Here is a 16,616-nt window from a genome sequence, read left to right on the forward strand (position 1 = left end):
CGAATGCACGAACAGAAGACAATTAGTCGAAAGGACTTGCAGTGGAACATTAATTTGATATTTGATTGGGAGTAAAGACACGTGGGTTGTATCCAAGGTGCTGAGCATCTTTTTCGCGCGGAGAAGTAAATACTTATAAATTACAATGCAAACCAGGTGTTAACCATGCAAACATCGGCTCTCGGAGTGTTTGCTCGAGGCAGCAATTCGAGGCGTTGCGTAGCTCACCGGGCAGATCAATATTTGCGTTTCGTTAGTTGTGTAGTCCAATTCGATTGTCAGAAGCGTCGAAACTGGGGCGAGTTTTCAAGAATTTTCGTCTTCATCATCGAGTTTCCTGTACAAGGTTCAAAAGCGGATAGCGCAGAGTGTCGGGAGTTAGTTTTCTCCCGGCACTTTCGTCCTGGAAGACCTGTAAGACCATCGTCAAAACTAGGAGAGGAGCCCAAGTTAAAGTGGCAGAACGGCACTTTGAACAATTGAAAGGTGCAGAGGCTGCGAGTGAATGGCCGGGTAATTACCACGCTCGTGTAAAAGGGGGTAAGGACGTTTCTCCTATAGAGGGAAACTCGATTTTTCAAACCCGTAAACAGCGTCCCGCAATTACGAGGGTTCCAGAGCTCGGAACTTCACGGCCTGCCTGCACGCGCGGAACCGCTTCCCAAAATTATCATACCTACTATACCATGGCAGCCATCACGATTCAGGGCAAAGTTGACGAACAGGTAAATCAACGACGGTATGCGGGTTTCGTCGAGTTATCCTCTCTCTCTCTCTCTCTCCCTCTCTCTTTTACCCTCGAAGGGTCGGGTCTCCGAAGGGTCTTTGGGAAACAATGCCAATTCTCTCGAACAACCGGTGTAATTAAATCCCGAGGGGAGTTACTCGAGGAATTGCCTTTTTCGACATCGCGGTGTGTGCATCTCATTCGATAAATTCTTCATTTCCATTTGGGGATGCAGGTGAAATATATATCGAAGAAGAAAATTTCAAGGTGAGAATTTACCCTTGAAACGATCGTTCCGATTCTCTGAGATGTATCGTTTTACCGCCTTCTGTACAGAGTAAGACTAATCTCTACACGACGACGTCAAATTCATCTGTTACTCTACCATGTGTGCATTTTTAGCTTACCCACTTAGATTCATGGTGTTGAAGCACTTGGTGCGAAGATGAGACTCGAGTTCACTTCAAGCGTTCCTTGTTCATCGGGGAACACGGATTCGTACACTTTACACCGAATGGCGAAATCGTGAATTCCTCAGTCCAAGTTGGAAGGGATGTTCCATTTGCGATTCACCCCGTTTGCACGCATGGCTGAAAGAATTCGAAATAAATTACAGAAAAACACAACGACGGTAGCACGTCGAGGCATGCCTTCGTAGACCAAATCTCGCGTGTCAAACGGCACCGTCTTTCCATGCTCCCGGGAAATCGATTAACGTCTCTAAGAATGCTCCAGGAATAGCTGACATTTGGGAATTGTAAGTGCCCACACTAGGGTTGCATCCCTTCGTCTATTCGTCTGTATAATTTCAGCCTCGACGTTTTTAATAGAAAATTGGGGTGAAATCTGATCTTTAAATCTCACTTAACGTCGAGCGGTAGCTACCTCGTGGCCATAATCGTTACGGGTAATGATGCTAACCGCGGTGGGGATGTGAAATAAAAAAAAAAAAAGAAAAAAAAAAAAGCATAAACAACGGTGTAAAACACAGAAGCACGTCGCCAGCTCGCCCCTCTTTAACGTTCATCGTCCTACAAGATCGCACTTATATTATACAGTTGAACAATTTTCTTCTCGCCCGCAACGCGCCCCAGTTTATGTTACGTACATTTTCCCCCCAAGGCTCAAGAATCTATGGGACGTACGGTACAGTCGGGTTACAAAATTCCTCCGAGGAGAAACTTGACCGGAGATAAGATTTGAACGCGCTAACGAAGGTAATCGACGTTGAATCTGATCAAAAATGATATGGAAGGATAATTCGATACGCTACGTTTCAATTGTTGTTATAATCGTCGTTATTTCGTCAGTACACAAAAAAAAAAAACCAATCCATTATCTCTGCCCGGTTCCGATAAAATATACATCATTTTATTCGTAAACGAACTCTTTAGAAATCGTCCGAGATATTTTATTTTCCTGAAATCGTCAATTGATAAGAAAATTCTATACGGACAATCGTTGTAGTTTACAGATGATTATAAACTCGCGACTCGTAAGAAATTCATTATTTTCATCCGAAATCTAACTCGAGATGATTTTCGAAGAATGTGTTCGCGAGTTAATTGAGTTGTTTTAATTGGACTAGCGGTATAGATGTTGTGGTGAAAAAATGATAACACAACGTGATATCATCTCTGATGTTGTTAATACGAGGTGTTGACCATTGAAATTTAGTGCTATGAAACTTTTTCCCGTATCACGGGAACTTTTTCACTAATACCAATGTAGCTGGATAAGTTTCAGTCTAGAATTTTCAATTAGCTTTTTTTTTTTTTTTTATTATATATCACGTTTTTATAGGAAAAGTATTTTGACCAGACTGTACGTCCCCGTACACACTTAAGCCTCAACTTTTCTTTTATTTTCAACAGAATCCTCTGCCTGCACTCAACTGGCGAAAGCTTGTCGAATAGACATATTGGACGGTAAAGGTGATTATTGTTTTCTGCACAGACGACATTGCGAGAGAGATAATGCGAATTGAAGTTGCACGCCTGACGTTACTCTTAGAGATTCGGAGTAGAAGAGACCTCAAATCTCACTTATTTTTTAACGTTAATTTTGGTATTAATTGTAAGATTAAACGTTAAAAGAAGTAACGTACAAGGTACGGTTAACAATAGCGCTCTATGTATAATTATTCTGGCTACTAGGATGGTCGTTAAAATCGTCATTTTTGAATTTCGACCAGCTTGAGATAATTCAAAAATAATTCCCACATCAAGTCTATCGAACGGATTTACGTGAAATTTGTTAGAGGAGGGTTTATTGAGTCGCTGGCTAAGAATCTGAACTCAAAATTTAAAAATTCAAAGTGTCGGATCCAATGTGGTGAACCAAAACTTCGAAAGTTATTTGATATTACCGTATTGGATCCATCATTTTGAGTTTTCAAATTTTGAGTTCAGATTCGTAATCAGCGACGCAAGAAACTCCCCTGTACCAAATTTCATCTAAATCCGTTCGAAGCAAGCCATTCGAAGTTGAAAAATGATTATTTTAAGGACAACCCTGTGATAAAGTATTGAAAATATTACCCTGTCGGTAACGGAATGTCCAACAGTTACCGACGTTCGCAAACATCCTTGCAGGTTGAAAATCTAATTGGTACAAAATCTTTCATTTTTTAAGTAAAAAAAAAAACGGGGGAATTTTACCTGATCAAAGGACTTAAGCCGAGCACCGAAGGTTCGGTAGTCGCGAATTGGTGATCGATATTCTTGATCGAGTACCTACGTTATACGAATGCAGGAAATTGAGGGAATTTGAGAGAACTGCTGAACATCGCCGCGACTTCCGAGCGGGCATTATCTGAATGCCAATTGGGCATTCTGTAACAGCGATGGATAAATCTACGTAAACTGGTCCGGAGCTCGAGGTCCGTGAATCGTCCGAGTAGGTTTGCGGTTGCGGTTCGCTCCGGCGGGGGCGAAATCCTATTACTAAATTACGTATCCTGCACACCGGTAACCGTGGTAGTGTACCGTGAAGCAATCGCGGACGACCATCCCTATTATGTGTGCCCATGGCAAGATATCGGCTTACAGCGGTGCAGACCGACCCGAATTTCGCCCTGCAGCTTCGTCAAACGAATCGATCGCCCTGAGCTGTCCCCAAAACCGCTCCAAATCACTGGCACAGGATACAAATTTTTTTTTTTACGTCCATGGACTTCGCGATTTTCACGAATTACAAAACTTCAAGGGGACTTGAAATCTAACAAATCACTCGACGAACTGCGCGGTTGATTTTCAAAGACAGGCAGAAAGCTCCGATCGATTCCATCCGTGAACTCGCTGGTTTGTTGGAAAAAGGTGGAACGTCAGATTTCGTCTCGATAACGAGGCCCGTCGATTCTTGCTACAATCGTCTTGTTTTCATATATTCGATTTCAAGTCCCTCTTGAACCTTTGTAATTTGTAAAAATCGCGTAATGTACAGATATCAAAAAATTTCGGGAACCAATGATTTTTAGGACTTGTGTCTGTGAGGAGTTTTGATCGGGAGGATATTGTGACGATTTGTGGAAGAGAGAGAGAGGGGGAGAGAGAGGGACGAGTTTGGATCGAAAGAATTAGCAGATCTACGCAGCTCGAGAGTATAAGACGTGTGACGACAGTGAGTTGAAGCGTAAATCCTGGCCAGGTAGAAATTTCAACTAAATATAGGACCGAGAATACAAAGAATACAAAGATTTCAATCACAATCTTTTTTATTAATTTTTAACACCATCACCGTTGTCTGTACATAGAATCTATATATACGTCCTAGTAAAAAAACCTCTCTATTTGTTCTTATGTGTTTTTTTTTTTTTTTTTCTACCGACAAGCTAACCTTGTTAGACCTGCGGCGAGTAGTGTCCCTTTTATACCGTAACCATAAAATGTCTAAGTTAAGAAAGGGTGGAGAGATAAAAGAGGAAAAAAATAGAATTTGAAAAAGTTATACAAAGGATTGAATTTCTCTTGGTGTCCGATTCGATGTGTTTTGTGTCATTTTTCTTATTTTATTCCGTAGATTGTAGAAGAAACTAAAATCGTTACAACATGTATCGTAACGTACCGAAACTCCAGCCAATTCTGCAGGCTCCTTTACCTACAGAATATTGTAAGAAAATTTCATTCCGTCGGAGAATCGGACGGATCACCGTTATTCGTCGGTGAGGTGACTCGGTGCCGTCAAATTCCGAGCCGGCGACTCGTCGAAGACGCGGTTCTCGGAACGTCAACGAACCAAATCTTGGTACCCATCGATAAACACGTTTCAGAAAAGCCCGAGACTTGGAATACAATCGGAGGAATGGGGTCGCAGGATCCTGTAGGAACGGACGTGTAGCCATTGATCAGAGCAGCCTGGTAGACAGAAAGCCAACCGGAGCGAGAAGTGGAAATCCCTTAGCAAAAGGTCGCTTGACTGAGGATCTCGAGACGGGCTCAAATATTCGATAAAGTATATATCGCCCCTCGCCAGGCGATGCCGAGTGTTCCGAATTCGATAGTGAAAAGGCTGCAGAGGCACCGCGATTCACGCTTTTGCCCGTTTCGCAGCCTGCGAGATATACGCTGGAACGAAAAAGCCAGTAGGTACCCAAAAAAGGAGTTCCCAGAGTCTCCGCACGAGAATGCGGATGCATAATTGATACTTCGCAATATCCGCGATACGAACGAAATGCAGTTTTTAACTCTGGCAATGTTTGATCGAAACTACCCGACCGTTTGAAATATATTAAAAAGCTGAAAGCTAAGGCTTTCAAAGCCGCGGATGAAATCATTTTGATTTGTTTTTTTTTTCTTTTTTTCACCAAGTGAAATTGCGTATCTCGTGTAGAGGAAATTTTCAACCAAGATTCTCCAGATGTTCGGTTTTTAACTGCAGAGTAACGTGCGCGCAAGATTCTAATTGTCAATTTTCGATATTTTCCACACGGCAAAAGATGAAAATAGAAAACCTTGTCGAAATTACGGCGATTTTCACACCTTTGAGAATATTTTCTTCTCACCCAAATAACCTTGTGAAAATAACGAGGATCGCACTAAAGTACGTTCAATTACGTCTGCGATGACTTCTGACGAATTCCTTGCGAATTTTTGGACCGTGAAGAAATAACATTCTCCTTCGATTCATCCTCCCTTTCTTTGCGATTGTGTTATGACGTCATCTTTCAGGCATGCGCCGTTTTTTTTACCGTATAATTGATGATCCAATTCCGGAACCCGCTTGTGCCCGCGGTATTGATAATGTGGTATGAATGTGCGCTAACCACTCGCTGATTTATGGGGAAAGGAATATTACGAAAATTAATAATAATTCGTGGTACAGGAATCGTCAATCAGCCATGCGAAAAACCTTTTCTCGGGGTCGTCCGTTGCCGAAATTTATTCATTCGTGGATGAAAGCCTTGAAAAAGATTCCCGCAGAGTAAAAGACCGGAATAATGTCTTTCCAAAAATCTTCGACGCTACGATATACGATTCGCCTCGTTTCGCTGAAATGAGTATATTGGCAGGCAAGAAGAGAATTATTATCAGGTAGACTGAAACGCGAAGAGAGAAAATATCGCCATCTTCTCATCTGACTAACTACAGTTATATTGGCAATAAAGCGTCTCTCTGCATTCATGATATTTATAACAGTGCTCACAAGTTTTCTCCACAAAAAGGTCAAACATACCTCAAAGGAATACCGATCCGAGCACATATTCAATGATTCCGTCAACTTTCCTCCGAGATTGCCTGTATAATTTCTTCAAAAATTTCACCACCGTGACGAAAAACGTCGAAGAATACGATCAAAGATTTGTTAAAACTAGGTTGCAAAGCTCACGGCTCCTTCCGCTTCCTCTCCGATATTGGCTATAAATTCAAGCACACTCCACAGGATCTCTTTCTCCGGATATAAAGAAAAACCGGCAGTACCGGACGATTAACCACCGAATTTGATGGCCAGTCATTAAATTTACGATCCGCAGATAGACCATTCCGATCGTGATTATAATCGAGGAAAGGTCGAAAGTGGTTGACAACCGAGACTGTCGACGTTTTTAAACTTCCAACAACGTACACCGAGGTTGAAACCAGCGATCATTGATTATCGAACGTTATCGTTAATCATCGCCGATCACCGTGAAGATCTCCACGGTAAAGGTGGTTTCCCTAATGGCATGGTCGTAAATTCAATGCCGATTACCGTTAATCGTCAGCGAAGGTTTTCGACCGTAAACGCGAATCGTACGGGATAATCGACATTTCGACTAGCGATGGCTTTTCGCTGCAGGATGGAACGAAAACGTTGAAAGTACCTCCATGCTTTACACCTATGAAATAGTATGAAGTGTCACCTGCTATCATCTATAGGCGGGACGACACAGCCGATCGACTAAACTGTTCGAGGACCACAAAGCTAGGGTCAATATGCCGACCGGCTTGCATGGCTGGATCGCACCCGGTTGTGGTCAGGGACCAACTGCCTCCACTGACCCATGCAAAAGCTGACTGCAGCAAGCTGCATGGGTTGTGTATCGGATATTTTAGCAGCGAGCTTGCAGAATTCATACGTCGAGCTTGCAAGTCCTTTTGCATTTGGTTCAAAGGGAAACTCTTTGCGCTTTGACACTGAGTAGGTACCGCACTGCAGGCCCGAACGTATCCGTGCTACGCGCAGCCTACATCGTGTGGAATGTTACGTCTGGGGCCCGGATAAATATGGATTAGAAATTACAATATACGTACGTGCAATATAGACTTGAAAAACTAAAATATGGTAGATAGAAACTACATACTCTGGCTGGCAAATATCGTACTTTATTCAGAAAACCGGATGAGAAACGAAAACGATATTAATAAAAGATATCTATTTACGTGTTAAACCGGGTTCTACGTGTAGAAAAATTTGATAAATCAGAATTTCTTCGAAAATGACGAAACTAATAACTGTATAGACACAAGTTGTGTCCTATGCCTTAATTATCAAATGAAATTCTGATTTATCAAATTTTTCTACCCGCAATGGACTGGAGAATATCTCATGTATCACTTATTTTCCGGTATTATTACAGCCGGGAAAGAAATTTATTAATAATTAAAATTAATAATTTACTTGAGTCACAATTTTTCAACGATTTTTCCATCACTTTTTACTCTTTTCACGTTGCGTGTTTCTTGACGTGTATTTTTTTTTTTCTTTCTTGCGGCGAGATCTTTTTCGTTGGAAACGTACATCGGACACTATTCGTACTTAATCTCGATTACGATGGGCGAATTTTGGCCTCGGTAAACATTCCCTGAATATATCACGCCCGCTATATCACAACCTGGTAAGCGAAGAATTGGATTTTCCGTGGGGTAAATTGGCTACATTGGAAAACGAGGGGTTGTTTCTTTTTCTTTTTCTTTTTTTTTTTCTCTTTTTCAACAAACTCCATTTATAAGCCGAGCTGTTGAACCGTGTTAACAAACGTTCATTAGGACGTTTCCATGTATAATGTTGCGTAAGCCGTTCAATGTCAAAGTATCACGGGCAGAGATTTTCCAGGATTTCTGACAAAACGGAACGGCTAATCTTTGGTTAATAAAAGCTCCACGCGTGCCAGATTACACGGATACAGAGGACTTGAAAATCCTCGACATAAATGTAATATCTATGTCGTGGTCGTATATTCGTATGTTGTTGCACTGACGGTAACTATGATTAACAAACGAAACAAAGCGAGCTTTGAACTTTCCTGCACGTTGAATGGAAACGACAAAGCTGCGTAAAGTACGCCGGTGTAATTCTCTTAAATTTATCAGGCGTCTGTCGCATCCTGTTCTCCGTAAAGCTGAGCTTTATACCTGCGTCACAGGTAGAATATAGATTACAGGTTTATGGGTTTCTTCGGTTCCCTTGTCCTACAGAAAGGAAGAATCGAACAATCTACTGCTCGGTACAACTGTATTACACCTATACATTTGCATGCACGGCACGTATTCTTTTTTTTTCCACGTTCGCACGGAGGAACTTTATCGACTTTACAATAAAGCTCGAAAATTTACAGCCGAGAAAAGGAAACTCCAGTTCGCTCAACGGTGTCGGACAATTCTTTTATATTTTTATTCACCATCGTTTTGCTCTCTCGCAATTCTTTTATTACTCCAAACGATCTCCCTGTTGTCCATTAATTCATCCTAATTAAGTCACTCGTTTTGACGCTCGTTCACTCGATTGATTAGGTATGTAAGGAATAATTTGCGTTTTAGAAACGATCGCTTCTACAAGTGAAAATACTTTGTGTCGATCGATCATAAACGAGCGGAGGACTGGAAAAAAAATATTAAATATATTTTTTCAAATCTTCCCGCTATTATTTTGCTAAAAATCTGATAAGTATTAGAGAAGCAGCAAAACTTCCGAATTATCGGATGTCTTGAAATCAATTTCTCACGACTCGATGTAAACATTCAAGTAAAAAGTAAAAAATTCACACTCGACGCGCACGGAAACAACAAAACAAGTGAATAAATTAAAACTTGCTTTGGCGGTAAAAATTTTTCACATCCGACTAACGAGTTCGCGAAAATCGGACAACTGAGCAAATTTTTCTGTATAATTGGAAAATCTGTTTGAAGAAAATTTATCCCCTGCAACCGGGAATTTCAGCACTGACTCGCATATTGAAACCGAAACTTGCCGGTCCGGCAAATTGTTGTTTTCTTTTTCGCGATAAGACGGATACGAGGATGGTGAAACCCTCCCTTTCCGCATAAGCGTGTTTGCGAGACTTTCCAAAGTGGTTCCACGTGTCAGGTCGGCCTTTCTCCAGGCGCAGGCATTTCGCCCTAGTGTAGAAACCTACGTCACGCGAATGGAAGCCACCGACCCTCGCCAATTACACGTCCATTTTATACACCCTTCTATAATACTTTGAAACGGTTACGATTGCGACATCGTCGAAGGTTGGGTAGGATACGCCCTCCCTTTCCGACTCGGAATTATCCGGCTTGTAATCTCTCTTCGTTAATTGATTTCCGGTGGCAAAAGCTGCGCCGAATCGTTTCAGGTCACGGAGAGACGGCCGGAATTTATCGGGAAAGTAGCTTAGGTGCAGGTATATTGTTATACCTACCTTAAAACGCGGGACGAAATTTTTCTAATTTCACGTCGCGAGCTTGCTCAAGGGAACACTCATCACTGTAGGATGCAAGTATACATTTTTTATTTATTTTTTTTCTTCAACAGGTACTTCAAGTTCCGGAGATTTTCAAAGATCCACAATTTGTATTCGCTATTTCACCATTAAAAAATCATTCTTTCGATTCTCAGCAAAAATCCCGTTAGTCGTTACGATAATTTCGGAGTATCTACGCTGTTTCTCTAATTCGATTTCACGAGTCACTGATCTCTTCGTAAAACATGACATTTCTACTCAAGTGCAGGGATTTTCTTGATCTTCATTTTTTGATTGGTTGTGTAATTTTTTACAATTTTTCTTTAAGTTAATCAAATAAATTATGTTTGCTTTGTTAATTTGTTTTTTTTTTTTTTTGGTACGTTACTACACTCAAGCGAAAATTGCACGGTTTCCCGAAAGAACAGTATTTTGGGAAATGAAATTGGACTAACGGTGAAAAATCTCATACCTTACGACGACGAACCAATTCGGTTGAAAAATTTAGCTACTTTCTGACTTTATACTGTTCGTGAATCATTCACGTAGAATAATCGTTTTTCATGCTTCAACAGCCGACAGCAAGCACGAATTTTTTATAATAGTGATCATTTCGAAAACTGGAGTATACATAATTAGTCAGGAGGCCGAAAAAAGCGATTTTTCAAAAAATTTTCACGTAGAGACATTACAATTTATCGATGCAAAAATTTATATACATATTGGGGTAACGTTGAACTTGATTCTGATATTTTTTATTTGTAAAAATAACGATTCTTAAAGCTGATATAGCCGAACTCCGGGAGCAATCGGAAATGAAATAAGAAAAAAGATTTAGTTAATATAACGCAATATCTGGTGTTTAATCGAAGGAACAAGCAAAACGTTAATTTTTAACAAAACAGCTGCTTCACAAAAAGAAAAAAAAAACTTCCATTCTCCATAAAAATTTTCGTCTCAACTTGATTATAAAATGGATAATATTTATCAGTGCGAAAGAATCCTTCGATCAAGGACTGAAAAATATGTTCATAAAGCTTGGGTACAAAATTTGAGAATGATCGTTTCAATCGTTTTCGAGAAATCTTGCCCGCCGACTTTGAAAACACAGTTTTGAGAAAAACGCGTTCAATGTTTCACAAGCACCGTCAAACGCTACAGAGTATCTACAAATGTGCGCGTAACTTGGGGAATATTTGTCGGATCGGCGTGAAATTTTCTCCGCATACACTGGAATGCACGTATATTACCAAAATGAAATTTACAAAAATAGTCTATTTTTGAAAAATCCCGACATGGGTATCGAGCCTTCACGATTCCAACGCTCGCGTTGCTCATCATTTTCCATCCACCCCAACATACCAAAGTACTTTTCCCGATACTTTGGGGGTGCCTCGCACGCCTTTCAGGTTCGTGAGTGATCGGTTACCGAAACGATAAACTGCACAGAGCGCTGGCGATAACGAGCAAACTATAACCACGGATACTGTAACGTAACGGTCATCGTTACTGCCCCGGCGGTTAACGAGCTTTCGGAAAAATTCACCCCTGTCGAGTTTGGTTCGCTTCCACCCTTCCCGGAATTTCGATGAAAACGCATCATATGAAAAGCGTCGAGTGCTTTTCTGCACCGGTGAACGATGTAAGCCATGGTTAGGTTTAGGTTACTACTTTTATTATACGAAGTTTAAATTCGTTATAAATTACTTTTTCGCCCTGTTACCTAATTATAGAGGGTTGCTGAATTTTTCACAGCTCTTGTGTTCCGAAGGATTCAGATTCGTCAACATTCTTTTCTCACCTTAACGCTTAAGATTCACTAGATTCGTTTTTTATTTAATTTTTTTTTTTTGCTACCGCAGTTGATCATTCGTTGTTCACGATTTACTACCGATCGTACAGTTTAGTGAATAAATCGCTCGCAATGAAATGAAAAGATGATGAAATCAAATTTTGAAAAGTAAACGGACATGAATTTTACCTGAAGATCCTCTTATCGATGTAAAAAAAAAATATTACGATCCATAAATTATAGTATAGAATGTCGGGTTTGATTTTTTTACTACCAAAATCACATTATTTAACCAATGTCAATGGGTTTGAACTGATTTTATTCGTGAATTGTTTTACCAAAGATCGCCAGTAGTAAATTTCTCATAACGTCAGTTTTATTTTTATAACAAAGCTTAATTTTACCAACAATAACTATACAACGTCATTCCAGAGATCTTACAGAATAATTAATCTCAATCCACCGATTTATAGGGTATCTATAATTCATGTACGAAATGAGCCCTGTTCCATGAAAATTGAACGAGCAATCCCATTATGGAATTAATAAATGAAACAGTTTTACGTAACCTTCTCAAAATGACGAGCAGCCCAACTTTCTTCATTTACATTTATGGTTCCCAATACTTTTTGTATTAATTGATACCGTCGAGAGATTTTTTTCCCATAATAAAATTCAAGTCAAACAACCCAACCCAACTTGAAGTTTACAAACCTTGATTCAGCAATTTTCCCATCTGCATAATATTACCATTGGACACTCGTGTAAGTCCCATGTATTCATTCCCCTAATGGATCAGCGTCACAGACGAAGCATGAAGTGTTTCTTCAGACCCTGGCCCGAAAACATTATGAAATCCCTCTGAGGAAGATCTTGCGGGGTATGTTTTAATGCCTCGGTGAAAGTCAACGATCCGTGTTCACGAGTTTATACGTTAATACAGGTAAAGTACAGAGCGTACCCGCATTTACTTTCCTCCTGAGAAGTAAGCCCGTTAAACGTTTCTGCGATAGGATTCCCTGGCCGGTGTCTCTGTAAAGTCACGAACTTGTAACATGTCGGAAGTCTTTCACGACGGCGGTTCCGCCAGGTTGGCAAGAGTGACAATCATTGCAGCCAATTTGCTGTCAAACTGTGCGGAATCGGAGAGAAACGCGGTCCTGACGGACTGCAGGGGACTTTGTATTACCGCACCATTTCGTACAAATCGAATTTTTCACCCCACGGTTTTATGCCGCGAGCTTTTCACTACATTTTTTCCATGTACCTTGTCCTCCGTCTACGACTCTCTTTCTCTCTCGTCGACGAAAGATTAATTCTTTCAAGATATACGCTGTCCGGATAAATTGTTATTTCCGTTATTCATTTCCCTCCCCTTTTATCATTTGCCAATAAATTCAACGCGGACACCTTCCTCACTTCGCACGATAAATCTTCGAATAATGCGGTATTTGCAAATAATTACTTTCTACGGTGAAATTTTCTCCGCGAATCTGTTGTTACGTACACATTCCAGAAGAGACTTTGCGCTGAACGTCGAATGATTCATCACTCTGGATATAAATGTCGAGAGAAATTGTTGTTAAGAAACGATACGCATGGCATTGAAAACCAATTTATTACTAAAGTTAATTTTACATAATTTTTCAACTACGACGTCGTCGACACTGTGTTGGCTTGCTTTTGGCACACTGCCTGCAGATTGAGCTGCGGACCAGCTGTCTTATAACTTTGGTAAAGTTGGGCTAGTTTCCACGTGCCTCTTAACCTCCAGCTTTAAGAAAAATACGTCATTTTATTCGAGTGTTTTGGCCATCGTTATCGCAGCTCGGATTATAGCCAACAGGCACCATATTTGGTTTGTATTATTTTTCGCGTTTAAAACTGGTCAATGTGTAACAATTTCAGTAACTTTTATAATCATCCGAATCTTTTATTCAGCTTTATAAATATAAGAAATAACGTAATAAAGTAAAGAAATAAAAAATATTATGTAAAACTCGAAAATTATGAATGGCAATATTAATTCGTAACGATAATAATGTAAGAATAATGAGTTTACTACTCGATACGCTGAATTTAAATTGTGTCACGTCTTGTCTTGTTATTTAAATATAAAATATTTCTTGTTTCATAATTATCGGTCAAGAATCAATACTTTTTTGCCAATGTTTCTTTCAAAATGTTTTAAAATGTTAAAAGAGTCTAGTTCATCGATCGATTTCACTTCATGATTGTTAACTTTATTCTAAAAACCTTTATCTACAATCGCGGGGAGACAGTGTTTCCTTCGTTACGTTGGTAGCGTTGAATATTCAATTTTTCAAGATTCCACTAATATTTGATTCAATGAACAAATATCACTTTCGAATCGACTATTGTTTCAGCAAATTTTTCAGCCAAAACGAGTCGTCGTGAAGTGAAATCAAACGAGTCTACAAATTTTTTTCATCTTTTTTAAAGTGATATGAAATGAAAAATAGGTATCCAGGCTCTTAACGTTAATAATTTTAATACTCCGTTTTCTCTAACCATCGGAATAATTATTGTAGCTTAATAAGATATTAATAAGATACATGCTTGTAATAAACATAGCAAAAAGTATCGATGTCCAGGTAATCAGCCTCGTTGAAAATCGATTATGCATCTCTGCGTTACCCTCTACACAACATATTTGTAATTAATCAGTGAAACGAGCCCCGCTTGATCTCATCATTGGAAATTGGACGCATTAATGCGGTCAGCAATATCGTTGCAATTACGGTCTTGCAGTCTCGTCACCCTTGTTCAAGTGAACCGCAGAATCTGTTACCTCTTCGCGTTAGCAGTGCGGATAATAACGGAAAATTTTTTCAATAATTTACAGCTTGGTTCAAAAATATTTTTCAATTTCGAGTGAAAATATTCATTTATCTGTCACTTATTATATCAAATATGTAATCAGTGAGTAAGACAATGTTGATAACTGATATCATAATCACACAAATTGATTTTGTATTGCAAAAAAACGATTGTGAGGAATAAAAGAATCGAGCTTGAAAAATGATCGATTTCGGATCGAATATTATATACCTGAGGGTCGGGTTTAGCTTTTACAATGTCCCCTTGTCCAGGATTTTCGGCAAATTTTATAACGAGGTGTATATAAATGCACTCCGCGTGACTTTAACAAGCCCAAACATTACATCCACCTGATATGATACGCCGAAATCGCTGACAGAGAATTTCACTTTTAAGCCGCGAAAAATGCAAATTCAACGAGCTTTCGCCGGATTTCAACCCGGCGCGGAGAGTGCTCTAAGAATTAACTATTTTTTTTTGTTTTTTTCTTTCCTCTCATCTTTCCAGTCTAATTTCAACGTTACGCGTGGAGTTTGCTAATAATCGCATTAACCAAGCGAATCATCGTTTATCTGTTTCAGCCAGCACGAACTTGGTCGGGAAATTTACACAGAGCGTCAGAAGGATCGTCCAGGATGTCAAGGACGAGGGCACGTCCAGTAAGGATTATTTTTCACTCTGTTTAATTACTTCAAACCTGCACTGCGTGTACGTCTTTTCTAATATATTTTTTTTTTTTTTTAACTTTCTAAACATTTTCCATCTTGTACATGTTTCGATTACAATTTTATGATTTCCCCAAGTTTCACTGTTCCTAAATTCCTGCATCCTTGAGAAAAATTTCATTCAGTTCGACAATGTTTTCAATCAAAACTGTAAATGTTGTTTATACCGAGGAAAGATAATTAATATATTGCATACATCAGTAGAAATATTTCCGTAGAATTGAAAAATTTATTCTAATCTTGCGAGAGCTCCGAAATTATGTATATATATACGTAGGTATATTTTGTTAGCAACTGTTTTCAATTCCCCAGACCAGGCGAATCATTTTTAATCTATGACGAAAATTTTACACGAATGTTTCTGATCGGATTTGATTATTTTTGGATCCAATACGTCGTGCTGCGGGGTACGGTAAATAATCAATACTATGAATTTTCGTCGGGTTGATACGATATTTATGGCGCAACTGTTCAGCGTTGCGTGCTGCATAAATAAGCGCGGATAAACAAAATATATCCGTAAATAGGTGGATCCGTTTCTCGTCTCTGATTTCAAGAAGTTACTTACTTTATACATATAAATCTAGAGTATAAAGAAGGTGATTGCTAGTGGTGGTGGATTTCAGAAAAATCGATGCAGAATTTTTTATACCACAATACATGCACGTAAATTCTTGTAGAATCTCAGCACAGACTCAAAAAGAGAATCAAAGACGAAATCGATTCAACACACAGTAATTATCGGAAGACGCATAAAGTTTGTATCGATACTAGAAATTTTCTTGGCTGATTTCGAAATTCCCGTCAAGTCGTAAAAAATAATTGTAACATAGACTTTTGCTGTAACGAAAGATTCGTTATTTTTGGTCAAGTTTTATAGTAGGAAAATTTTATACGATACTCTAACGTCTTTTGTTCGTGCCTGCGGCTTCCTTTTTTCATTTTTTCGTTAGTTGCTGATCGTGGATGCCAGCGTACGGCGAAGGCTTGGAAGAAAAAACTGTTATCGCAGTTATCTAGTAAAGAACGAGAATGGCTTGAGCGCTACGATTTATGGGTTCAATAAAGCCTGAATTAAATTCCGTTTAACTTGACATAACCCTGGCGCGTTGCAACGAAACAAGAACGAATAAATAAAATTGAGTAAAATATGGCGAAGCACACGAGCTAGAGACCTTCAAGAATCCTTCACCACCTTTCCGCCTCTCCGCTGCCATTCGTTATGGTATATAATGGAATTTTCCCCCTGCTTTATCGCTTTCGCATCTTCATCTGTTCGACGTATCCTTGGTATTATTCCTGATTTCCCTTGTGAATTTTTTTTCTGCAGCCGCATCGTTATCTTGTGTACAATTTTTATAATGAGATATAAATTGATGATCATAA

The 16,616-nt window shown here is 39.4% G+C and overlaps 1 protein-coding gene across 3 annotated transcripts in view; it reads left to right on the forward strand.

Moving 5' to 3' along the window:
• The window catches only part of LOC124181327, a 121,784-nt gene that overhangs the window by 95,949 nt on the left and 9,219 nt on the right, over positions 1–16,616 (forward strand). For all 3 annotated transcript variants that reach the window (XM_046567796.1, XM_046567795.1, XM_046567798.1), the window contains one exon: positions 15,087–15,164. In XM_046567796.1, the coding sequence (XP_046423752.1) occupies positions 15,087–15,164 (78 nt within the window). The remainder of the gene's footprint in view (positions 1–15,086; positions 15,165–16,616) is intronic.

The sequence above is a fragment of the Neodiprion fabricii genome, chromosome 4 (assembly GCF_021155785.1).
Source record: "Neodiprion fabricii isolate iyNeoFabr1 chromosome 4, iyNeoFabr1.1, whole genome shotgun sequence".
NCBI lineage: Eukaryota > Metazoa > Arthropoda > Insecta > Hymenoptera > Diprionidae > Neodiprion > Neodiprion fabricii.